Genomic DNA, 27,216 nt, shown 5'->3' on the forward strand with positions numbered 1-27,216 from the left:
TAAAGTGATAAATGGATGAGGTATTTTACGACCAAGATAAAAAAATATTGTCTATAAAAAAAATAATAATCAAAAAAACATAACTTTGTATTGTGGCAAATTTCGGAAACACTCTGTATACTTGAAAATAATTTTAGGTGAGGCAGGAGGTTAGTATCTACGGCTTAGAGACAAAAAATATTACTTTTTTAACATTTTTTTTGTTGGGACACCCTGTATAATTTCTACAAATTCTTCTGTTAAAAAGAATTTGATCGTTCTGTGTTTTTTGACAGAAAATGCCCTGAATTCGAGATTTTTCCAAAAAAAAAAAAAAATGAAATCAAAATACTAAAATGTGTTATTTTCAGTAAATTTAGGAACATTTTTAAATAAAAAACTGGTATTCGAATGAAAATACGTCGCAAAAATGTAAAAAAGGGCAAAATTACGTCACTTTCTATCTATTTAGGAACATATTTCAACGACAAATTTGCAAAATTTGATAGATTTTACCAAAAAAAAAATTTTCGAATTAAAATTTTTCGAAAGTGAAATAATAAATTTTTGGATTTCGGTTGAAATGTAATGATTTATTCGAAAAATCGCGCATATCATTGCTTGTTTTGCTATTTTTGTAGTTATTACAAGCAATCAAAAAATAAACGTTTAGCGTAAAACAAACAAAATGCCACTTCAAAACGTAATTGCCGAAATAACAGATTTATTTGCCAAGTTATCACAACCGTAAAATGATAAGCACACGGTATATTTCATGACCACCGTCATTGTAAATAAAAATAATCATAGCACAAAGAACAATTAAGCAACACGCTGAATTAATCACCTAACTATTTTGGAAAAATATTATACAATAAAAGTAAAAGGATAGAAAGTAAAGAAAGGACTATAGGAGACCCAATTCCAGTTTACAACACAACTTATTTCAAAATAAATTATAAAAAAAAATCAACCAATTAGTGTGTCTGGAACAAATTAACTCGAGACTCATCCCAGAATAAGCTGCATCTGCTTTCTTTAAACTCAAGATGCATTTTAATTAAAAACCAGCTGGCTATACAGGGTGTCCATTGTTATTATTGGTTAAACCTGCTTTTTCCAAGGCGTTCTTGATCGTTTTCGCAAAGCGTGCTTTGGATTGTTGACGTTTTTTCCAAAGCACTCTTCGCAAAAAACTATTTTTCTCCATTTTGATCAGAAAGTAAGCTTCGACCATATCATGTGATACATCGTTGTAATCAGGATTAAAAACACGTTTCAAAAATACAAAAAGCAAATATGGCCCCCATAAGAAAAACCAAAGTTGAGTGTTGTAACTCGGACATCAAGAACGCCTTGGACAATACGATAACAGACTTAGATTCCTTGCAAAAAAGTGCCTCAAGAAAGTTTTAGTTAAAAACGTCTAGTTCTTTTGCTATTCGCTTGAAAAAATAAATTACAAATTTTAGTTTTTTTTTAATTATTCACAAACTAAAAATGGAACATCAAATTTTCTTTCGGATAATTGTTCAGCATAAAAATGCGCAACTTTGCCCAACTTTAACCGACCTTATCTCTTATGATAACCGAGATCGCCAAAAAATGGACACCCTGTATAATTACGAAATTTCTTAACCCGGCATTGACAGTTACCTCATTCGCTCAATTCTTGCACTCGTATCGTTTACTAAACCACCTTGCAATAATTTTAACCGTGTCACTGCACCGCCTCTCCATTTCACTTGAAAAAAAACCAATCCACCCCTGTATCAAATTGCAGAGGCGTTGAGAGCGAGCAGATGCAGCGTCCAAAACAATGCAAGTCTTGTTCGTGTTCGCTTTTTTCGGTGCCATTTCCGGAAAAGAGCGCATTTGGCGTTTTGTCAGTGATATATCGAGTCCGGAGAACTGGCAGGGCGGGGGATTGGCGACAGGGTGCAAAGGGGTGCATTTTTCGGCGGTTAACACAGCTCCGGTGTATCTAAGAGAATTAACAACACCGGAAATTGTGTTACCGGAGGATGGGGAGGTGGATTTGCTCGAAGGGGGCGCGATTGAATTCAAGGATAATAAGAAATGTGAGTTTGAAGTATCGATTTTTTTGGGTGAATTATTGAAGTGGCTATTTTTGCCCAGTAATCAATTTCTTGTGCTAGATTGTCTTCACGTTCCGGTGCTGTAGATATCTGTATTATTTATAAATTGACTGACCCGGATAACACCGTTTTGTTGGCTTATCTACTTTACAATTCACTGGTTTGTTTTAGAATTTTTAAAAGTTGTAACAAAAAAAAAATCAGGTGACAACTTTTACGACTGTTTTTATTTTGACCCAAAGAGTAAAAGTACTATTTTTGGCGCCTAAGCATTTTACTTTATCAATTCACCAATTTTTTTTATTAAAAAGTATTCTATGAGAAGAATATTAGACCTGACCTGACCTGACCTGACCGGAAGATTTTGGAGAAAACTGTACATTGTTGTTTATTATCCAATTCGAGGGTTTTTTGGTTTGTTTTTATCAAAATTTTGCAAAATATTTGCCCTTTTGGACGAAAAAAACATCCAATTTTGTGAATTTTCAAGCTGTCAAACTGAGTTTTTGACTCAAAAATGATACTTTTTTGACACGATTTGGTAATTTTTTGGCTAATTTTTGATAAAATCTTGCTCAATAATTGCGTGTTTGGTTGAAAAAAATTATGGATTTTTCAAAATTTTGCAAAAAATTGCATTTTTGTCTCAATAGTGTAGCTAAGTGTTCCCTATTTTTGAATTAATTTCGAAAATTTTCGGTTAAGTTTTGGCGAAATTTCACTAATAAACAATATATCTGACTGAAAATGTGTTAAAAATAATGTAAATACATAAGTGCCTACTTTTCGATCAAAGTTAGTGATTTTTCAGCTGATTTTGAGAATAAACTGTAAAGGTTATTAACAACTTTTCGGCTTATTTTGAACGAAATTGTTCCAAATAATCGCGTTTTTGGTTTAAAATAGTGGAAAAAGAAAGAAAAAATTAAAAAAATTGAAAATAAGCATAAAAATATAAATACAAATATAAAAATACAGCACATTTTTAAAATTATTGAAAAAAATTTCGATTAATTATTTAAAGAAAACAAGGTAGAAAACCATTATTAAAAATATTATTCAGGCATAAAAAACATAAAATAGACTAAATAAGAAAAAAATCTAAAAAAACTATTTTCTGATAAAAATGGAATTACAAACAAAATAAAATAAAAATGAAAAAAAAAAAAAGACAAAAATAACATATCTTAGGATCAAAGTTAGTGATTTTTCAGCTAACTTTTAAGAAAACGGCGAAACTGTAGCGTGATAAATGACTTTTCGGTTTATTTTGAACAAAATTTTTCAAAATAATCACAATTTTGGTTTAACAACATGCAAAAAAATAATCAGAACGTTAAAATAATAACATTTGCGAAACAATTATTAGAAAAAATTCAATTAATTATTTAAAATAAACCGGATGGAAAAACATTATTTAAGCACAAAAAAAACACAAAAGTGACTAAATAAGAAGGAAAAATCAAAAAAAGTCTCAAAAATTTTGATATAAACTTGGGGTAAAAACACTATTCAGACAGAAACATAAAACATAAAATTGACTAAATAACAAAAAAATCTAAAAAAATCTCCATTTTCACATAATAATGTTAAAAAAAATCGATATAAACTTGATGTAAACATTAGAATAATTCAAGTACAAACAAAATAATGTAATAGTCTGTCATAAAATTTTGAAAAAAAAATAAATAAAAATATTTATTTTGTTCTAAATATGAAAAAAAGCGAAATAATATTTTTTATGAAATAAATTTTATAATTTTTTTAGTTAACTTTTGGGGACACGGCAAAACTGTAACGTGATAAATGACTTTTCAGCTTAATTTGAACAAAATTATTCAAAATAATCGCGTTTCTAGTTTAACAACGTGCAAAAACTACAAAAAAATATAGAATAATAATAATAAAAATAATAAGAATAATAATAATATTGTTTCCAACAGGCAAAAAAACATTCACTGTAGTAAATAAATTGTACAAAATATAGCACAAAAAAACGAACACAATATAATATAAGGCAATTAAAATGCTTAAAAGTTAACAGTAAATTTTCAAATTTTTTTACAAACCTCGCATATAAAATTAGAAAAAAAATAACATCATTATTGGCAATATAATTCAACATTCTTTCGTCGTATTTTTGATTAAATTTGGCAAATTGTCAAGTCTAGCTGAAAAACTTCTTAAGAAAAAAGGAGAAATAATATTATAACATATAATTGTTTATCTACTTTGAAAATTTAAAATAATTTTGGCAAAAAACTGAGTTTAGTTTGTTTAATTAAAGCACCATTTTTCGGTCGAATTTGACGATTTTTTGAACAATTTTCACGAAAAGTACAAAAAGTACACAGTACTTTACAATGTTTGTAATTTTTATAATTTTCAGAAATTGTCAATTAAAATCGTAACAAAAAATTCTCGCGTTTAGAATAGATAACAACCAAAAAACAAAAAAATTCCAGGTATAAAATTAAAGCCCATCGACTACCATTCATGGTACGATTCCGACAGCTGGACCACCCCCACAACCAACCCCGCCATCCCCCACAAACAGCGCATCCCCTGCCTCCAAGACGCCGTCACCTTCCCCAACATCGAACACGCCCGAATTATCGAAGACCTCGGAACCACAATTCAAATAAGTTCCCTCAAATTCTCCAACAAAATCATCGACAACTCCTTCCTCGAAAACTTCATCGACTCGAAAATAGGCCACGACGTTTTTTACAACCCTTTAGGGCCCTTTAGCCTCATCATAGACAAAACACAATGCGACGACCCTTACGGCTGTCTGTGTCACAACGAATTCGTCCCTTGCCCACTCAAAAAAACCCAAAAAAAAGTGCAATGTCGGGAACCAATCGAACCGGAAGAATTTTGCGAAGCAATCTGTGGAGCTTATGTTACTTATGAGCCAGGAAGTGGGCCAGATTTGAAACAATTGAGAGAGAAATTAAGGGAGTTTGAAGTCAATACGTGGGCGAGTCGAGTCAAGAATTATTTGGGAAATCAAGTCATTCAGATTGTTTTCACTGAGAGGGAATTTACAGGAGAAAGTCACAAAGAAGCCGAAGTTTTGTACGAATTTTTGAAAATTCGGGACACAAAAAAATTGCAAATTCTCAAATCTGGGGAGTTTTATATTGAAGGTGGGGGTTCCCCGACTTGGTCCATTGTTTTAGGGAGTTTGTTAACAGTTGTGGGTTTTTTCGCATTATTGTTGTACCTCCAGAGTGACAATAATGCGGTTATGGTCGTCATAAACAGGTGAATTAATTTTGCCAATTTTTTATTTTTTGTTTTTTTTTTTGCTTTTTCTATGGATAACTAAAGGTTAGGATACGAAACGACGTACAAAAAAAAACGTTCCCGTCCTCGATAGTTACGTTAATGTCGCCAGAGAGCGCAGTTGTTCTATTACCGTCTAAGTTTTCAAAAAATGGTTGTATTTCTATAACGGTTAAAACATCGCAAACCAAAAAAATACAGGCACATGGAGCATTAAATTCTCAATAGAATGACATAAACATGATGCAAAAATTTTATCGTAAACTGTATTTAAAAAAATTTCAAACTTTTACCAATTTGCAGTCTGCCCCATATTTTTCGAAACGCTGCGAATACGGTTACAGATGCACGAAAAATGTTGGGAAGAAAGTTGTAGAGAATTAAATTTCCTACAAAAAAGTCCGCGAGACCATATTTTTATCTTCAACCATTTAGGCCCCAAAGTCGTTCAAAACGCTCAAGCGACTGATTTGCTTCATTTTGCCGGTGGTCAAGCCTTGCAAGTTAATTTACACCTAAACCGTTGAAGATAGTAATATGGTGTCGTGGACTTTTTTGTTGAAAATTTAATTCTCTACAACTTTCTTTCTAACATTTTTTTTGAATCTTGAACCATATTCGCAGCGTTCGCAAAAATATAAAGTGGAACGCAAGTTAATAATTCAAGCGATAATTCTTGTGCACCGTCGCATATTTATCAAAACGCTGCGAATACGGTTGAAGATACAACAAAAGTGTAAAGAACAAAGTTGTAGAGAATTAAATTTTCTATAAAAAACTCCGCGACACCATATTTCTATCTCCTACAGTTTAGGTATAAATTGACTTTGTGTTACTTGACCACCGGTAAAATAAAACAAATCCGTCGCTTAGCGTTTTTGAATGTCTTTTGGGCCTAAACCGTTGACGATAGAAATATAATGTCGCGGACTTTTTTGTGCAAAATTTAATTCTCTACAACTTTCTTCCAAACATTTTTCTTGTATCTTTAACCGTTTTCGCAGCGTCTTGAAAAATACGAGACGAAGCGCAAATTTTGAATTATAAATGATTTTTTTCATATATTTCTTATAAAAATTTTAGTTGGTAGTTTTTCTCACTCTGTTAAGAGTGCAAACCTAACTTTTATGCATTTTTTTCCAAATATATAAGTAACTTCATTAGGCGAAAAAAAAAATTGTATTATACACGATGCTAAAAATTGCTGAAACAATATCTTTATCGTCTTGTATAATAAATAATTTTTTAGGTATCACAAGCGAGGTTCGATCTTTAGTGTCCCATTTTTCGCCCGTTTTGACAACACTGACGAAAATTTGATTATCGATGGCCAATCAGAGACCGGATCGATTCTGGACATTGCTAAATCTTTCGATAACCCAATGTATGGGCAAAGTACCAGCACCCAGCACGAAAACCCAGTGTATGAGGACGATGGGCAAAGCCCTAGACCTAGCACTGAAGTTACAGAACACGAAAACCCATTGTATGAAGTTGAAGAATAATAAATATTCCCGTCTATTATTTTTTTCTTCAATTAATTTAATTACTCACCAAAACCTTGGTGGTGACGTTATCACGTATAACGTCTTCGTTTTTGAGCAGAATCAAGGCTTTTGTTCGCTCATTTGGGTTAACACGAGGTTGCAATTATCATGAAAATTTGACCGAAACTGTGGTTGGTTTTCTTTGTAAGGGATACTTTATCTTCTTTATCGAAGAGTCAATAAAGCAACTATTTGAAGGTTGTCCTGAAATCGTGAAAGCGCAACGGATTTGTCGTTATTGCTCATTTTCCACGTGCTGGGAGTTTGCTAATTGGCGTGACGGATTGTTATTGTTTTTTGCCAACTGTGTGATCGATTTTTTTTCAAACAAACTACTTATTCGTAATAATATTTATTGTAGAAAAGGTTACAAAAATACATAAGGACAAGATACATTCTAGAAATAATTGAAATAACTGACACATTATCGCGTCTAAAAGAACAAAAGAACAAGACAATTAGTTTTGATCAATGTTTAATTTAAAAGTAGGAAGTTGATTAATTTTCTTTCTATCTTTTCTTTTTTTTTTAAATTTTTGGTAAAATGAAAATTTTTTAAACGACTTATTTCGTCCAATATCTTTAAAACTATAAGTCTTATAACAAAAATGAGAACAGATTTGGAATCCTTAGACAATTTTACGTCAAATAGGCGAACTTTTGACTTAAATTTATGGTTATTGTAACCTTGATAATTTTTTCTATTGGTGGATAAGTAAATACAAATTTTGACCAAGTTGTTTTATTCGAATTATTTGCCCAAATTTGACTTGATTCCCACAAAATTTTGCTGAGAAATAGATAATTAAATCAACTAGTAAAAAAGTGTTACGAGTTGATTTAAACAGATCGGTTTCTATTTTTTTTTTTCATTTTGGTAAAATAGAAAATTTTTCCTAAACCATTATTTTCACTTTTTCAAATGTTAAGCACATTTTCTTAAGTCAAAACCTCAGTTTTCTCGCTCAAATAGTCCGAAAATTTTAGAGTATTGTGCAATATTTTTCAGTTTTTCGTTTTTTTTTCTCGTTTTTTTTTGTAGAATGAAACAAATTAAATCGACCTTATTTCGGATGTTATCTCTAAAACTATAAACCTCAGAAGAAAAATGAGGACAGATTCAGATTCCTCAAAGAATTTTACATGAGATAGACATATTTCTGCAAACAAATTTTAGTTAATGACATTATGATAATTTTTTATATTGACAGATAGTAAATAATAATTTTGACGAACTTGTTTTATTCGAATTATTTCCACAACTGTGACTCGACTGTCACAAAATTTTTGCTCAGAAATGGATAATCAACTAGTAAAAAGTGGTACAAGTTGTTTTAAATATAAATCAATTTCAATTTTTTTTTATTTTTGGTAGAATGAAATTTTTTAAAATTGTCCGTATTTCTCAAAATATCTCCAAAAGTACGAATTCTAGAACAAAAATGACGACAGATTTGGAATCCTCAGACAATTTTAGATCAAATAGGTATAGTTTTGATAAAAATGATTAATTATTGCGATCTTGATAATTTTTTATATTGGCAGATACGTAAATAAAAATTTCACCAAGTTGTTTTATTCGAATTATTTACACAATTTTGACCTAACTGCCACAAAATTTGCTCAAAAATAAATAATTAACTATATTAGAAGGTACTACAAGTCTTTTTAAATAAATCAGTTTCAATTTTTTTTTTAATTTTTGGTATAAAAGAAAATTTTAAATCGACCAAATTTCGTCTAACATCTTAAAAACTAGAAATCGTAGTATAAAAATGGACACAGATTTGGAATCTTTAGATTATTTTACGTTAAATTACTCTTAATTTCCTATAATAAAACAAAAATTTTCCAAAGAATAAGTGACAAAATTTTTTTTGTAAAAATTTTCCCAAAACATATTTTTGCTTTTATCAAATATTAAGCACATTTTCAAACTAAAACCTCACTTTTTTCCTCTCAATTCTGACCACAAAATCAGTGGAACCAAAATAAAATAAAAAAATCCCCTTTTCATTGATGATTTTACCACGAGCGCAAATGTCGCAACATTCAAGTGAAAATAAATGAAAAAGCCTGACTGACATTTGGTGTCGTTTGTGTAAAATGTCACGTTGGATTAATTGACGCAACGTATTACTTTACACAGACAAATAAAACAACACTCCAACACTCAAATCCTGTTTTTTTTTCATCACCAAACCACTAAACCAAGCCCAATTTATAACAGCTTACTTTTTGCGACTTTAAAGCACCTCTAATTAAATGTTGTTGCGGTTTGTAATTTGCTATTTGTAGCAAAAAACATGCATTAGACCACACCATGTACTTTCACACATGCTTGAAAAATCTATTAAAACAATAAATTGTTAGGACACGCACTTTTATTGCCTGAAATTATAGTCACAATGATAAGATTTCGAACTAGTTTTCTTAATTATTATACACGGGGAGATGAGTATACAATTGAGAGCGCAACCAATCGGGGAGCGACCGCGAGGTCACGTGACCCCACCACTGTCTCTTCAGCGGTCGCTGTATAACACAAATATTTCCATAGTAATTACACTACTTACATTATTACGTTTACGTTGCATACGCCACCCGTGATATCACCCACATAATACGCACTTCACCTGCGAATGAGAAAAAATTCGATAAATACAAAGATAAATACGTTATGATAAGATCATCTCATCAAACTATATTTAGACCATAAATATTTACCACCGACAGCTTAATGTGCCAATAAATAAGCGACTTTTCGGTCTGCTATCTCAATTAAACTTCTGGTTTTATTCCGAGTGCAACTGCAAGTCTTTTAATAAACCTGGCAAACAACCACAAACAAGTTTAAGAAATGCTTGAATTCTCTAGGTAGCATTTAAATTGGGAAATAGGTTGATTGGCTTTCAGCTCATTGTGCAATCGTAAGATTGAATATTAGGGTTAAACCGTAATCTTCATTACAAAACCATCAAGTTTTACCTTAGACTTAATTAAATTAAATGGCTTTGAATTGTAAAATTGTTAATTGTCTCAAAATTGTCCACCTTGACATTTGCAGGCTGGTTTTTGGGCTTGGGCGCGCAAAAACTACCGCGTTTGAAAAATCTTGAACAGTTATCTGAAGAAATACGCGAGGAAATTGGCTGACCTTACGGTATCCAATATTGAAATTGTGTTCTTATTTCACAAACGAGGATTTCAACCTAAAAACACTGAAGCTTGTTAAATCGGCGGTAATGTCGACGCATTAATAGGATTAGCGGTTTTCGTGTGTTCGTTAAATCGGGAAATAATGCATTTTTGCGTGAAAGTTGAAAGTAAGAAGAAGCGGCGAAAAAACGCAGTGATTTTGACGCGAGATGAGGGAACAAACCGTGACAGTAATATTTCAATCTGGGAATTGATTAGGAAAGAAAGCAAAACTGTGTTGACCACAGTTTCGGAATAATCGCAATTATTTGACTTGGTCTCGGATTGTTTTAAGTGGCGGCGTAAATCCGGTGATAAGGACACACGAAAAGTGCATTAGTGTAAAAATGGGCATTTTTTTGGAATTCAGGACACGGTTGCACCTTTTGTACTTTGCTCCAAGGGGCAAAGATCAAGCGAGATTTAGTGGCACGACTTGGCATCACATCGTGTTTGAGTTTTTTACATTCTTATTGATTAATTAAAGGAGTGAGATGTTTCAGTTATATTAGACAATGGAGTTGTAAAAATGTGATTACGATGGGATCGTAAAAAGTCACATGAAAGTCGTAATTTAATTATTATATGGTTATTATAAATTATAATTGTGTTGCTGTAAACATTGGATTATTCAAGCACAAACAAAAACGTATAAGTTTGTCATAAAATTAACTAAAATATTTGGTTTTATCAAAAAAAATCCACAGGAAGTCATAAAGAACTGCAGAACCGAAATAAAATTGATTAGAATTAAATAACTTAACACAAAAATACAAAAATGCCATAAAAAATTATTGAAATAACAAAGTCAAACCCGAAAAATTTTGACTTTTCTTAAAAATGCCCAAAAAATCGTAAAGAAAACAAATACCAAAAAGTTTTCGAGAATTATTAAAAAATGTTCGACTAGTGGCTTGGTCCCAAATAAAATGCTCAAAAGTTCGTAAAAAAAATATCGAAATACGGAAACATTGATATAAATACGAAAAACATTGAAAAAGCTTCAGTGAAGACAAAAAAAAATACAAAAATGTAATAGAAATTCTAAAAAAATTACTTCTAAAAAAATCTTGTAATGAAATTGTTCAGGAAATAAAGAACTACAGAAGTTCTTAAAAACACCGAAGTATTTTAAAGGAATTTTGAAAAAAGCTTTAATTAACTTTTAAAAGAAACCTGGTGTACAACAAATATGTAAAAATCTGCTGAAAAATTGACTAAATCACAGAGCAAACTTCAATAAAAATGCTCAGAAAATTGAAAAGAACAACAAAATTTTTAAGAAATACCACAAAAGTTTTGGAATATCTTAAAAAAACTTTGATTGGTTTTTTAAAGAAAACCTGGTACAAACATTGAAATCTCCTAAAAAATCTTAATTTTGTCATAAAAATGCTCAGGAAATAAAGAACTGCAAAAATTCCTAAAAACATCGAAGTATTTTGGACGAATTTCGAAAAAAGTTTCAATTAATTTAAAAAAAAAATTAGTGTAAACAAAAAATATGTAAAAATCTACTAAAAAATTCACTAAATAACGAAGCAAACTCAATAAAAATGCTCAGAAAATTGCAAAGAACAACAAAATTCCTAAGAAATACCACAAAAGTTCCTGAATATATTGAAAAAGCATTGATTAGTCGTTTTAATAATTTTTTTAATAATGAAATTGTTTAAGCTCAAACAAAATGTAAAAATCCGCTGAAAATTGACTAAACAACAAAGAAAACTCTTAAAAAATTCTTGACTTTATATAAAAAATCCTCAAAAAATCATAACAAAGTACAGAAGTTCTTAGAAACATTGACATAAATTCGAGAAACATTGAGGATAAATGTGTAAAAAAACCCGATAAAAAACTACTAAGTAATAGTAAAAAATAGTAAAAAATACTAAGTAATAAGTAAAAAAATGCTCAGAAAATAAGGAACTACAGAAGCTTTTAAAAAGAGCGAAATATTTTGGAGGAAAAAATTCTCAAAAAATCATACAAATACAAAAGTTCTTAAAAACGTTGACCTAAATTAGAGAAATATTAATTAAAGAGAAAAATTAAAATTGTTTCAGCATGAACAAAAATGTAAAAAAATGCTAAAAAATTACTAAGTAATAAAAAAAACTCCTAAAAAACTACTAAAATAACACTGAGATATTTTGGAAAAAAAGGAAACCTGATGTAAACAACAAAAATGTAAAAACCTGCTAAAAATTGACCAAATAACAGTGTAAACTACTACTAAAAATTATGAAATCAGAAGAAACTACAAAAATTCCTAAAAAACTTGGATCAATTTGTTAAAGAAAACTTATTAAACACTGGGATTATTTAGAAACGAACAAAAATGTAGGTAAAAGTTCGCCATAAAATAAAAAATAGCTACTCCTAAAAAATTAATTTTTTATTAAGATGCCTTGGAAATCATAAAGAACAAGAGAAATGCTCAGAAATCGTTATAAAAACCCAAAAATTTTCGAAAACCCAAAGGAAAAAAGCAATAGAATTTGTTAAAAACTAGTAGAACTCATAAAAAAATAAAAAAAAACTAAATAATTCATGATGTTACGATTTGACAATTGGTTAATTAAATTACAAAAAATTCAAAGAAAATCACCAAAAATAATTACTGTTTTCAAGACAATACGGCAGAAAATAACTTTGTGAATTCTTTGTAACATAAAACCAAAAAATAATATTAATTCCAATCCAATAAAAGTACTAATTGTTATAAATTATTCATGCACTTTTACATTTTTATCAACGTTATTTAAGGAAAAAAAATGGTATTTTTATTGAGTTGGAATTTTCAGCTGTCTTCGTAAATCCTAAAAAATATTGTCTAAATGTGAAACCACGATAAAACGAATAATCTTTGCGGTATTATGACGTTTCGTTCTAGATAAAACTGTTCAACAATACAGGTTGTTTGCGTCACTTAATTATTCGGGTTAACAAAACCCCGAAATTTCACGAAAACTTCGCAAAATTCCAAAAAAAATAATTTTTTTTTCAATTTTTTACGGTCTCTAAATCCAAAATTGACACCAAATCTCAAAAAAATACCTAAAATTGATTTTATTTTTACAGGAATCTTCAATTTTGCGTTATTGCCAAAAAATCCACCAAAAAAATAATGAATCAGGGATAACACAAAGTAATTATTGTGACGTCTCATTCTAGATAAAACAGTGCTCCACGTCAGTAGCGACACGCTAATGTCACTTAATTGCTTGTCAAACAAGTCAATCAAAATGAGAATGAATCTGAATTATGTGTAATTCTCGAATGGTCGTAATAATTTATTACCAAACAAGAGAAACATTTTGCAAATAGTACTACATTTTTCGCAGCTCCCCAGCAAGGAAACGAAGATCTTGACGCAAAGTTCGTCGACTCAAGAACTTGACCTTAGAGACAATAATCATCAAACAAGTCACTAATTGTGCAAACAATACTTGAAATGTTTCCACTTGACCAACTATTAAAAAACCCTATGGTTACTAGATTACACAACTGTCCCAAATCAGGCCCAGCTTTCATAATTTCCCCCAAACTGGGAGCAGATGCTGTGGTTTTTGCGCCAATAACCGGAAACTCTGGAATTCATATGCAGCAAGTCTAGCAGCCTTTCCAAATAAGGAAGAGACACATTCAGGGGAATAAGGACATCGGCGACGTCACGATTTATTTACAATCGAAAATTTCCTTCCGATCGTCGAAAAAATCAGTTATGTAAATCGTAGCGAGAGTTAGAAAGTCCTGCATCTTCAGCACGATGCACTTTCGAAGCAGGAATGAGCATCTTGCCGTTAGGTTTATGTAAATAAAATTTCGCGTGTCGGTTAACTGTTTACTTGAATAATTAACAATAGTGACATTCTTGTGAAAAATCGCCACGCCTTTAAAAATTATTTAGAGCGAGGTCTTGCCTACCCACAGACGTCCGGCAAATTTTTTTCCAACGACCAATTTTTTTCCATCTTTATTATTTAAATTATTTAATTATTTAAAAAAATTGACGGTTCAAACGGATGATACTTGACCGGAATTTCGCGCTCTGGGTTACGCCACAGACATGAGGGTATTTATAATTGGTGACCTTTATTTTTATTCAATAGCTGTTTGCTCACTATGCTAATCGCCAAAGTGTTTATTATTTAAGACTACAGAAGCGAGTTGCTTTTACTTGGAGTTTTTTCGGTTTAGTTACTTTTACTTTGCTCAATTTGTGACTTACCTAACGATTTGAGACAGTGGCTCACGTTTCTAATAGCATCTTTAAAATTGCTACATCGTTTCATAAACGATATAATTTTCTTCAGTTGCGAGATTAATTTGAAAGGAATGAAGAAGCTTGATCTACAAATCGTACAATCGGATGGTTTTGTTGCATTTGATGGATGATTGCAATTAACACATGAATAGAGTTTTACATCCTGATTTATTTTCTCTTTGCTGCAATTAACCCGACTTTCTTGCTTTCAGCCAAATTGTTAGCACATAACGTTCAAGCATCATCAGTTCCTTATTAGAAGCCACTTACTTTGATTTTTTACAAACTACTCCATCGTAATCGACGTCCGAAAATATACTAAAAACTATTTTCAAACCCGATTACAACGAAGTTATAAGAGCAACATCACAAATAGATAAGAAATGTTTCTTTCAAACGCCGATTACGGCGGAATTATTGTATCTAGCGTAAAAAGTTCGGCTCCATCGTAATCGGCCTCAGAAAATCTACACAATAGCTAAGTTTTAAAATGTTAATATGTAGAAATCAATTTTTTAAAGCCGATTACGGCGAAACTAGAACAACTAAAACAAAAAGTCTGGCACCACCGTAATCAACCCGTCAAAATTTATCATTGGATGTGGTCCAAAAACGTTTTTATTTTGAGTTTATTACACTTTTCAAAGGCCTATTACGGACCAACTATTGGAGCTAGCACACCGTCGTAATCGGCGTAATCAGAAAATCAATTTTAAATGCCGATTACGACGAAGTTTGGAGAACTAATAGAATAAGTCAGCCACCATCGTAATTAGCACGTCAAAATCTATCAGAAACAATAAATAACTTTTCGAAAATATACTAGAATTTGCAGTTTTCTGCACTTTTCCAACCCCGATTACGTCGGAACTAAACAAGCTAAGACAAAATGCTCGACACCAACGTAATCGCCATCAGAAAATCTACAAAAAAATTCAAGTTTCAAGACAATATCTCGCAAAAATCGATTTTTAAACGCCGATTACGTCGGAGTTAGAAGAGTTAACAAAAAACAACCACCACCGTAATCAACCCGTCAAAATTTATCATTAGATGTGGTTCAAAAACGTTTTAAATTTGAGTTTATTACACTTTTCAAGGGCCTATTACAGACCAACTATTGGAGCTAGCACACCGTCGTAATCGGCGTAATCAGAAAATCGATTTTAAATGCCGATTACGACGAAGTTTGAAGAACTAATAGAATAAGTCAGCCACCATCGTAATTAGCACGTCAAAATCTATCAAAAACAATCAATAACGTTTCAAAAATATACTAGAATTTGCAGTTTTCTGCACTTTTCCAACCCCGATTACGGCGGAACTAATCGAGCTAACACAAAACGCCCGACACCGACGTAATCGCCATCAGAAAATCTACAAAAAAATTCAAGTTTCAAGACAATATCTCGCAAAAATCGATTTTCAAACACCGATTACGGCGGAGTTAGAGAAGAATCAACAAAAAAACAACCACCACCGTAATCAACCCGTCAAAATTTATCATTAGATGTGGTTCAAAAACGTTTTTAATTTGAGTTTATTACACTTTTCAAAGGCCTATTACGGACCAACTACTGGAGCGAGCACACCGCCGTAATCGGCGTAATCAGAAAATCGATTTTAAATGCCGATTACGACGAAGTTTGAAGAACTAATAGAATAAGTCAGCCACCATCGTAATTAGTACATCAAAATCTATCAGAAACAATCAATAACGTTTCAGAATATACTAGAATTTGCAGTTTTCTGCACTTTTCCAACCCCGATTACGGCGAAACTAATCGAGCTAACACAAAACGCCCGACACCGACGTAATCGCCATCAAAAAATCTACAAAAAGATTCAAGTTTCAAGACAATATCTCGCAAAAATCGATTTTCAAACGCCGATTACGTCGGAATTAGAAGAGTTAACAAAAAAACAACCACCACCGTAATCAACCCGTCAAAATTTATCATTAGATGTGGTTCAAAAACGTTTTAAATTTGAGTTTATTACACTTTTCAAGGGCCTATTACAGACCAACTATTGGAGCTAGCACACCGTCGTAATCGGCGTAATCAGAAAATCAATTTTAAATGCCGATTAAAGCACATCAAAATCTATCAGAAACAATAAATAACGTTTCGAAAATATACTAGAATTTGCAGTTTTCTGCACTTTTCCAACCCCGATTACGGCGGAACTAATCGAGCTAACACAAAACGCCCGACACCGACGTAATCGCCATCAGAAAATCTACAAAAAGATTCAAGTTTCAAGACAATATCTTGCAAAAATCGACTTTCAAACACCGATTACAGCGGAGTTAGAAGAATTAACGAGAAAAACAGCCACCGACGTAATCAACGCGTCAGAATCTAACACAAACGATACATAAAGTTTCAAAAACAGTTTTCAATTTGAACTTTCTTGCACTTTGCCAAAGCCGATTACGGCGAAACTATTGAAACTAATGCAAAATGACCAACTCCAACGTAATCGGCATCAGAAAATCTATAAAATGATATAAGTCTCAAGACTATCTATTTCGTAAAAATCGAATTTTAAACGCCGATTACGGAGGAATTGAAAGAATTTGGCCAAAAAATCTGAGACCGTTGTAATCAACTCGATAAGTTTCTAAAATGTTTTGTAATTTCAAAGGCCGATTACAGCGTAACTATTGGAGCCCCAACACCGTTGTAATCGGCGTCAGAAACTCTATAAAATGGCCATATTAAAGAACACGGCACCTTCGTAATCGGCCTTTTTCTTGGCTAATGTGATAATATCGGGATCAGATTTTCATAGAGCCATAAACATCCGCCTTTGATATTTACATTTGAAACTTTATTAAGTCTGCGTAATCGTATGCATAAAGGTCATCTATTCGGGAATTAGAATTTTGCAAGCGTGTGTAATTACTCACTAATTAACTTGCTAGTCACCAATCAGACGTCTAATGAAAATTAACTCAAGTGATTAAAAACTGCGCAATTAATCAGATTTATACGACGATGAAGCAGTTGGTTTGTGTCCAGAAATCACTCAATAATGAAACGAAGACATAAACTTTCTACTTTACAGAATTATTGATGATAATTTCAGGAAAGTTCAAAGAAAGCAGTTGTAACTTGTCTTTATTTTCATTGACTACATTACCAACTGAAAGTTATTTCGGTTTGCATTAATCACAACTATTTGAAACCGATCCGACCTACTTAAATTAATAACTCGACCAGTGTTTATATTCATGTATTACAAATATTTGCATACATTTAATAAATTAAACGTCCGTCATGATCTAAGCACAATGTAAATAAAATATAAAATACAGTCGTGGCTTAGTGATAATCTGACTTGTTGCAAATTTCAGTAATTTAGGTTAGCACCTCGCCTGCAATAACACCGTTTTAAATATGTTTAAATAAATAAATTAACCTTTAGTTTTAAGCAAATTAGCTTTACTTAGTCGGAGCGTAACGAAAAACCAATTAAGACAAAGTCAAGGCCAGCGATTCAACAGTTACAAAAATGTGGAACTGGAACGGAATAACTTTTCCAAATTTTTCAAATTGTTTACGGAAACGCGTAAAAATCGTCTAGCGCCAATTCGTATAAATAGGCGAGGGTCAACGAAACGCAATTCTATTTATAAGTTGGCCAAACGTCTACATTACATGAACAAGTGAATGGAAACATAAAAATAAAAAAAAACAATCATCAACAAAATCTCGTCAAAATAGTAGAATAAAAAAAACTTTCGAAAACGTTTTACAATTTGGTCTTTCTTACACTTTTCCAATGCCGATTACGGCGAAATTGTACGAGCTAGCGCAAAAAGCCCGACGTAAGCGTAATCGGCATCAGAAAATCTATAAAATACTACATTTTCAAAACAATATCTCGTAAAAATCGATTTTCAAACGCCGATTACAGCGGAATTCGAAGAGCTAACGAGAACACACACCAAAGTAATCAACGCCTCAAAATCTAACAGGTGAGGTAAATAACGATTTTACGATTTGGTCTTTCGTACACTTTTCCAATGCCGATTACGGCGAAACTGTTCAAGCTAGCACAAAACGCCCGACATCAGTGTAATCGGCATCAAAAAATCTATAAAATACTCCATTTTGAAAGCAATATCTCGTAAAATTCAATTTTCAGACGCCGATTACGGCGGAATTAGAAAAGCTAACGAGAAAAAAACACCCACCAAAGTAATCAACGCCTCAAAATTTAACAGATGCGGTAAATAAGAATTCTTAAACATTTTACAATTTGAAATTTCTTACACTTTTCCAATGCCGATTACGGCGAAGTTGTTCAAGCTAACGCAAAAAGCCCGAAGTCAGCGTAATCGACATCAAAAAATATATAAAATACTACATTTTCAAAGCAATATCTCGTAAAAATCGATTTTCAAACGCCGATTACGGCGGAATTAAAAGGGCTAACGAGAAAAAAACACCCACCAAAGTAATCAACGCCTCAAAATCTAACAGATGAGGTAAATAACGATTCATAAACATTTTACAATTTGGTCTTTCTTACACTTTTCCAATGCCGATTACGGCGAAATTGTTCGAGCTAACGCAAAACGCCCAAAATCAGCGTAATCGGCATCAGAAAATGTATATAATACCACATTTTCAAAGCAATATCTCGTAAAAATCGATTTTCAAACGCCGATTACGGCGGAATTAAAAGGGCTAACGAGAAAAAAACACTCACCAAAGTAATCAACGCCTTAAAATATAACAGTTGCGGTAAATAACGATTAATAAACATTTTTCAATTTGGTCTTTCGTACACTTTTCCAATGCCGATTACGGCGAAATTGTTCAAGCTAACGCAAAACGCCCGATGTCAGCGTAATCGACATCAAAAAATATATAAAACACTATATTTTCAAAGCAATATCTCGTAAAAATCGATTTTCAAACGCCGATTACGGCGGAATTAAAAGGGCTAACGAGAAAAAAACACCCACCAAAGTAATCAACGCCTTAAAATATAACAGTTGCGGTAAATAACGATTAATAAACATTTTTCAATTTGGTCTTTCTTACACTTTTCCAATGCCGATTACGGCGAAGTTGTTCGAGCTAACGCAAAAAGCCCGACATCAGCGTAATCGGCATCAAAAAATATAGAAAATACTACATTTTCAAGAAAATATCTCGTAAAAGTCGATTTTCAAACGCCGATTACAGCGGAATTCGAAGAGCTAACAAGAAAAAAATACCCACCAGAGTAATCAACGCCTCAAAATCTAACAGGTGCGGTAAATAACGATTCATAAACATTTTACAATTTGAAATTTTTTACACTTTTCCAATGCCGATTACGGCGAGATTGTTCGAGCTAACGCAAAACGCCCGACATCAGCGTAATCGGCATCAAAAAATCTATAAAATACTACATTTTCAAAGCAATATCTCGTAAAAATCGATTTTCAAACGCCGATTACGGCGGAATTAAAAGGGCTAACGAGAAAAAAACACCCACCAAAGTAATCGACGCCTCAAAATCTAACAGGTGCGGTAAATAACGATTCATAAACATTTTACAATTTGAATTTTTTTACACTTTTCCAATGCCGATTACGGCGAAATTGTTCGAGCTAACGCAAAAAGCCCGACCTCAGCGTAATCGGCATCAAAAAATATATAAAATACTACATTTTCAAAACAATATCTCGTAAAAATCGATTTTCAAAGGCCGATTACAGCGGAATTCGAAGAGCTAACAAGAAAAAAATACCCACCAGAGTAATCAACGCCTCAAAATCTAACAGGTGCGGTAAATAACGATTCATAAACATTTTACAATTTGAAATTTTTTACACTTTTCCAATGCCGATTACGGCGAAGTTGTTCGAGCTAACGCAAAACGCCCGACATCAGCGTAATCGGCATCAAAAAATCTATAAAATACTACATTTTCAAAGCAATATCTCGTAAAAATCGATTTTCAAACGCCGATTACGGCGGAATTAAAAGGGCTAACGAGAAAAAAACACCCACCAAAGTAATCGACGCCTCAAAATCTAACAGGTGCGGTAAATAACGATTCATAAACATTTTACAATTTGAATTTTTTTACACTTTTCCAATGCCGATTACGGCGAAATTGTTCGAGCTAACGCAAAAAGCCCGACCTCAGCGTAATCGGCATCAAAAAATATATAAAATACTACATTTTCAAAACAATATCTCGTAAAAATCGATTTTCAAAGGCCGATTACAGCGGAATTCGAAGAGCTAACAAGAAAAAAATACCCACCAGAGTAATCAACGCCTCAAAATCTAACAGGTGCGGTAAATAACGATTCATAAACATTTTACAATTTGAAATTTTTTACACTTTTCCAATGCCGATTACGGCGAAGTTGTTCGAGCTAACGCAAAACGCCAGACATCAGCGTAATCGGCATCAAAAAATATAGAAAATACTACATTTTCAAGAAAATATCTCGTAAAAGTCGATTTTCAAACGCCGATTACGGCGGAATTAAAAGCGCTAACAAGAAAAAAATACCCACCAGAGTAATCAACGCCTCAAAATCTAACAGGTGCGGTAAATAACGATTCATAAACATTTTACAATTTGAAATTTTTTACACTTTTCCAATGCCGATTACGGCGAGATTGTTCGAGCTAACGCAAAACGCCCGACATCAGCGTAATCGGCATCAAAAAATCTATAAAATACTACATTTTCAAAGCAATATCTCGTAAAAATCGATTTTCAAACGCCGATTACGGCGGAATTAAAAGGGCTAACGAGAAAAAAACACCCACCAAAGTAATCGACGCCTCAAAATCTAACAGGTGCGGTAAATAACGATTCATAAACATTTTACAATTTGAATTTTTTTACACTTTTCCAATGCCGATTACGGCGAAATTGTTCGAGCTAACGCAAAAAGCCCGACATCAGCGTAATCGGCATCAAAAAATATATAAAATACTACATTTTCAAAACAATATCTCGTAAAAATCGATTTTCAAAGGCCGATTACAGCGGAATTCGAAGAGCTAACAAGAAAAAAATACCCACCAGAGTAATCAACGCCTCAAAATCTAACAGGTGCGGTAAATAACGATTCATAAACATTTTACAATTTGAAATTTTTTACACTTTTCCAATGCCGATTACGGCGAAGTTGTTCGAGCTAACGCAAAACGCCAGACATCAGCGTAATCGGCATCAAAAAATATAGAAAATACTACATTTTCAAGAAAATATCTCGTAAAAGTCGATTTTCAAACGCCGATTACGGCGGAATTAAAAGCGCTAACGAGAAAAAAACACCCACCAAAGTAATCAACGCCTCAAAATTTTTACAATTTGGAGTTTCTTACAGTTTTCTTACGCCGATTACGGCGAAACTATTCAAGCTAAAGCAGAACGCCCGACACCAACGTAATCGGCATCAGAAAATCAATAACATGAATTAAAAGAGCTAAACCGAAAAATCTGATACCGTTGTAATCAACTCGATAAGTTTCAAAAAGATTTTGTAATTTGGCATTTGTTTCACTTTTCAAAGGTCGATTACAACGAAACTATTGGAGCTACTGCACCGTCGTAATCGGCGTTTGAACATTTCACAAAAAAATTACTTGAAGCCACTTAAAAATAGTGAAAAAACGAAATATCAAGAGAATCAAAAATTTTAATTTTTTCCTTGTAACTGTGTGTTGTGTTACTCATAGGCGGAAATCCGGAGGCTATAAGCCAAAGGTCCTCACAGGCCATCAAAGCTGACAAACACAACACCGGTTAGAGTTCAAGAATTGATAAATTAACCACTGTAACCTTTCACCTGGAAAGAGTAAAAAGTGGTCCAAAAATTTTTGCTCCGACCTTTAAAACTGGTAATTTTGATGACTGGACCCGTTCCGTGAGTCATTTTGGGCGGCAAAACCGAAAGTAATTTCTTTTCTCGCCCAATAAAGTCAACCGTTTTGTTTTCATGTCCACATAAATAAATTTTTATTTGTTTCGTAACCGCTGCGATTGGCAAAGAACACAATAAACGGGTGTTTATTTAATCTATGTCACGTATCATAATGGTGTTGCCATCTTTACGATTTCGTAATTCGCTTACTTGAGTGGGCGGTGGTTTTGAAATTTCCACAAAACCATAAGCGGAAAATTGATGCATAATTGAATTAGCTTTTTGCTGCCTCAATTAATTCGCACAATTTTCGAGTTTAATGTCTACTGCAATTTGCTCGGATTAGTATTATTGCCAAGGCTGTCCACTTCCAGCATTTCGCACAATACCATAAGAAAGTGCAACGACTCGAAAAGTCACTTGAACCTGATTTTGTGCAAATTTCCAAAGAAATTACCGAAACTGCTCAAATTATTGCGCAATTTCTGAGAATTTTTTAAAGTCTAAGACGTTTCCTTGTGATTTTGTGCCTATTTTGTAGAAATTCTATTTTTTTTTGAGTTTGCCACTGAAGGCTATACTTTTTAGAGCACGAACGAGCGACAGAGAGTGAGTGTCTTAAATAGTAAAATTATTAACAAATGTAATGATTACTTATATATAAATCAATAAATATATATATATATATATTTAGATTTTATATATATTATTATATTATATATATATAATATATAATAATATATATAAAATCTAAATATATATATATATATAAAATATATATATTTTAATATTTAATATAAAATATAAATATAAATATAATTAAAATTTCATTAAAATTTACTGTAAAAAAATGCACAAAAATGGTAAAAGTACCAAAAATGGTAACTTTTGTAATAATAGCCATTGTTCAGTTGTGGGCGATTCAAAAAAAAATTTTTTTGCTTTATTGCACTAGGAGGTTATTTGTAATTTTCAACTGCCGATTACGGCGAAACTATCGAAGTTGGCGCAAAAAAATCAAAAAGTGCCGAAAAATGCAAAAATAGCACAATTTTTGGGAGTTTTTTGGGTTTGTTGCTGGCGGAAATGTATATTTTTAGTTTGACCAAAAAATCGAAAATCAGGCGTTCAACGACTGAATTGCGTGCCGTTCCTTATCTTAATCTTAAATTAGTTCACAACCGAAAAGGGCATCAAGCTTTATCTTTCGTGAAGTTATTTCATCGCTAAAAAAATTGTTATTGATTTGAAAAATCTTCCACTTCGTTCTGTAGCCCCGAAGCTGCCATTCACTTTTTTCGGTAAACACTCTAATTGTAGGTACCGCTAATTAAAAAATTATTAATTTATGCTGATTAGCCACGATGACCTTATTTAATTGGATTTTGGTCTGTTGGTAATTTTCGTATACAGCGTCGTCACTCTACATATTCATCAAAGACAGTGTCAGCGCCATTGTTTCGCCTTCTTTGATGACCTTTAAGTATTAAGCATTGCGGTACGAAATGTCAACTTTTACTTTCTACATCCATCAAGAAATGTTATGAGGAACTTATTGGATTAGATCAGTGTTCGGGAATTGGCTGACGAAACGAACATCAACCAAATACTGGATTTTGTGCACTGTGTGTTGTGTATAAATAACGTTTTGCGGTATTTGAGGCCTGCAGCGATAGAAAATAGTTTGAGGAACTCCAAGGTCAAGGAGTGCACTGGAATAGCGGCACCAAAATGGCCGCTGATTACAGCTTACGAAATTGGAGTGCTGCAAGCGCCCGCATTTAATAAAAAAAAGGGAAAATTTGGCGGTTTTCACTGACTTTCCCCCAAATTTCATCAACGTGCTTGTCAGTGTTATGACACAATTACCAGCCAACTACCAATCTGTTCTAGTGTTTGAAAAATCTTTAAACGTTTTATAGTAAAAGTAAATTTTCTCGAATGTCATTTTATAGATTTTATTGATCTTTGACGTAGTCGGCGTTTGCAAATAAAATTGTTTTTTTTATAAGATATCGTTTTGAAACTTCTGCCACTTTATGAATTTTCTACGCCGATTAAGATGGTCCTACCAATAGTTTCGCCGTAATCGGCAATCAAATGGCGATTACGGCGAAACTATATACGTAATCCGCGTAAAAAAATCACAAACTGACCAAAGTTTCAACGAATATGTCGCAAAAAAACAACTTTCAAGTGCCGATTACGGCGAAGCTAGAGGAGCTCATTTATGGCGATTACGGCGAAACTATTAGAGCTAGGACAGAAGATCCGGCACTATCTTCATTGGCGTAGAAAATTCATAAACTGAATGAAGTTTCATAAGCTAGTTTGCAATTTTCAAATGGCGATTACGGCGAAACTATTAAAGTTAGCGCACAAAATCGCTCGTAATCGGCATAAAAATACATAAATTGACAAAACTTTAAACTAGATATGTCGTAAAATCAACTTTCAAAAGCTGATTACACCGAAGGTAGAAGATCATTTGCAATTTTCAAATTCCGATTACGGCGAAACTATTAGAACTAGGACAGAAGATCCGACAGTATCTTAATTGGTGTCGAACATTCATAAACTGACAGAACTTTCATAAACTTGAAGAACTTTTTTGCAATTTTCAAATGCCGATTACGGCGAAACTATTGAAGTTAGCGCACAATTCGCTCGAAATAGGCGGAAAAAATTAATAAACTGACAAAAGTTTCAACTAGATATGTCCTAAAAAACAACTTTCAAGTGCCGATTACACCGAAGCTAGAAGATTATTTGCAATTTTCAAATGCCGATTACGGCGAAACTATTAGAACTAGGACAGAAGATCCGACTCTATCTTAATTCGCGTAAAACATTCATAAAATGACAGAACTTTCATAAGCGTGAAGAACTTTTTTGCAATTTTCACATGCCGATTACGGCGAAACTATTGAAGTTAGCGCACAATTCGCTCGTAATAGGCAAAAAAAATTAATAAACTGACAAAAGTTTCAACTAGATATGTCCTGAAAAACAACTTTCAAGTGCCGATTACGGCGAAGCTAGAAGATTATTTGCAATTTTCAAATGCCGATTACGGCGAAACTATTAGAACTAGGACAGAAGATCCGACTATATCTTAATTGGCGTAGAAAATTCATAAACTGACAAAAGTTTCATAAGCTAGAAGAGCTTCTTTGCAATTTTCAAATGGCGATTACGGCGAAACTATTGAATTTAGCGCACAAGTCGCTCGTAATCGGCGTAAAAATTCACAAACTGACAAAAGTTTCAACTAGATATGTCCTAAAAAACAACTTTCAAGTGCCGATTACGGCAAAGCTAGAAGATTATTTGCAATTTTCAAATGCCGATTACGGCGAAACTATTAGAAGTTGAACAGAAGATCCGACACTATCTTAATTGGCGTAGCCAGAATTGTCATAAGCTTGAAGAACTTTTTTGCAATTTTCACATGTCGATTACGGCGAAACTATTGAAGTTAGCGCACAATTCGCTCGTAATAGGCGGAAAAAATTCATAAACTGACAAAAGTTTCAACTAGATATGTCCTTAAAAACAACTTTCAAGTGCCGATTACGGCGAAGCTAGAAGCTTGTTTGCAATTTTCAAATGCCGATTACAGCGAAACTATTAGAACTAGGACCGAAGATCCGACACTATCTTAATTCGCGTAGAACATTCATAAACTGACAGAACTTTCATAAGCTTGAAGAACTTTTTTGCAATTTTCAAATGCCGATTACGGCGAAACTATTGAAGTTAGCGCACAATTCACTCGTAATAGGCGTAAAAATTCACAAACTGACAAAAGTTTCACAGAATATTTCGCAAAAACGACTTTCAAGTACCGATTACGCCGAAACTAGAAAAGCGTATATGCAATTTTCAAATGCCGATTACGGCGAAACTATTGGAGCTAGGAGAGAATATCCGACACTATTTTAATTGGTGTAGAAAAAATTAATAAACTGACAGAAGTTTGATAAGCTAAAAGAGCTTATTTGCAGCTTTCTCGAGTTTTTTCTCATACTATTGTCAAAACAGACCAAACTGGGATGAATAATATTGTTTTTGAAGACGTTATTCAGCCAAATCTTGGTCCAAAATAAACCAAAAAATTTTTTCGGTCAAAAACGCGAAATTTTAGCATAAAAAGACCACAAAAACAAAAAAATATAAATCAAAAACTGTGTTTTCTTTGACTTTTACGTACAGTCACGATCAAAAAGAAAGACACCTTTCTTGACTGCGATTTTAGGAGGTCATTCTTTTTGATCGTGACTGTACGTATTTGAGTCAAGTTAAATAACGTTGGAAATGATAATATTGTTCCGTTGTCAACGACTTTTCCCAAAAAAAAATTACCAAATTCGGTCAAAAATCATGTAATAGTGCTTTTTCTCAAATTTTATTTTCAATCTAAGAACCAAAAACGCAAAACCTTGTCCATAATAATCAGAATATCGTATTACTTGCTACATTTCAACATATTTTTACAAAACTTTTGCTACAGACAGAAAAATCCAAAAAAAATCATTCAAAATAAGACAAAAAATGTGATTATTTTCGTGCATTTTAGCATATTTTTGCTTCAAGAATTCACTTTTAGGAAAGCTTGTGCAAAAGACGTTTATCTCTTTACCGATCAGAGCATAATTGCAATACTTTAGCAGACATTTTCATCCTCATAACTGTTAAAATCAGACGAACTATAAACCGAATAACAAAATAAGTAAATTAAAGCGGTAGCGTGGTGAGAAGTTAATGATTATTTTATGAACGCTGGTAAGTAATCACCAATTTAAATTTTATGACTAAATGTAATTCAAGCATGTAATTGCAGATTAGAAGCTTTAATTTCGTCTTTCTTCCGATTTGGTCACAATTATTTCGACGTAACAGCAATTTTCCTTTATAGAAAAATTCCTTGCATTC

At 32.6% G+C, this 27,216-nt stretch overlaps 2 protein-coding genes across 5 annotated transcripts in view; one reads left to right on the plus strand and one right to left on the minus strand.

Annotated features, from left to right (window-relative positions):
* LOC659018 (uncharacterized) overlaps positions 1 to 27,216 on the minus strand; it is a 44,970-nt gene that overhangs the window by 16,998 nt on the left and 756 nt on the right. The window contains exons 1-2 of one of the 4 annotated variants that reach the window (XM_064358256.1): positions 9,644 to 9,666; positions 9,493 to 9,552 (exon numbers count right to left, since the gene is read on the minus strand). The exons of 1 other annotated variant lie outside the window; for it this stretch is intronic. The gene's annotated coding sequence lies outside the window, so the exon portion shown is untranslated. Of the gene's footprint in view, positions 1 to 6,923; positions 7,039 to 9,492; positions 9,553 to 9,643; positions 9,667 to 27,216 lie in introns of those variants that run through there. 2 more of the 4 variants (XM_008192231.3, XM_015980876.2) reach the window with 2 other exon arrangements.
* Positions 1,760 to 6,893, plus strand: LOC103312193 (hypothetical protein). Its single transcript, XM_008192220.3, has 3 exons — positions 1,760 to 2,060; positions 4,544 to 5,348; positions 6,619 to 6,893. The coding sequence occupies exons 1-3, from the start codon at positions 1,799 to 1,801 to the stop codon at positions 6,872 to 6,874; spliced, it is 1,323 nt and encodes a 440-aa protein (XP_008190442.1). The 5' UTR covers positions 1,760 to 1,798; the 3' UTR covers positions 6,875 to 6,893.

This window comes from Tribolium castaneum, chromosome 8 (genome assembly GCF_031307605.1).
Source record: "Tribolium castaneum strain GA2 chromosome 8, icTriCast1.1, whole genome shotgun sequence".
Taxonomy (NCBI): domain Eukaryota; kingdom Metazoa; phylum Arthropoda; class Insecta; order Coleoptera; family Tenebrionidae; genus Tribolium; species Tribolium castaneum.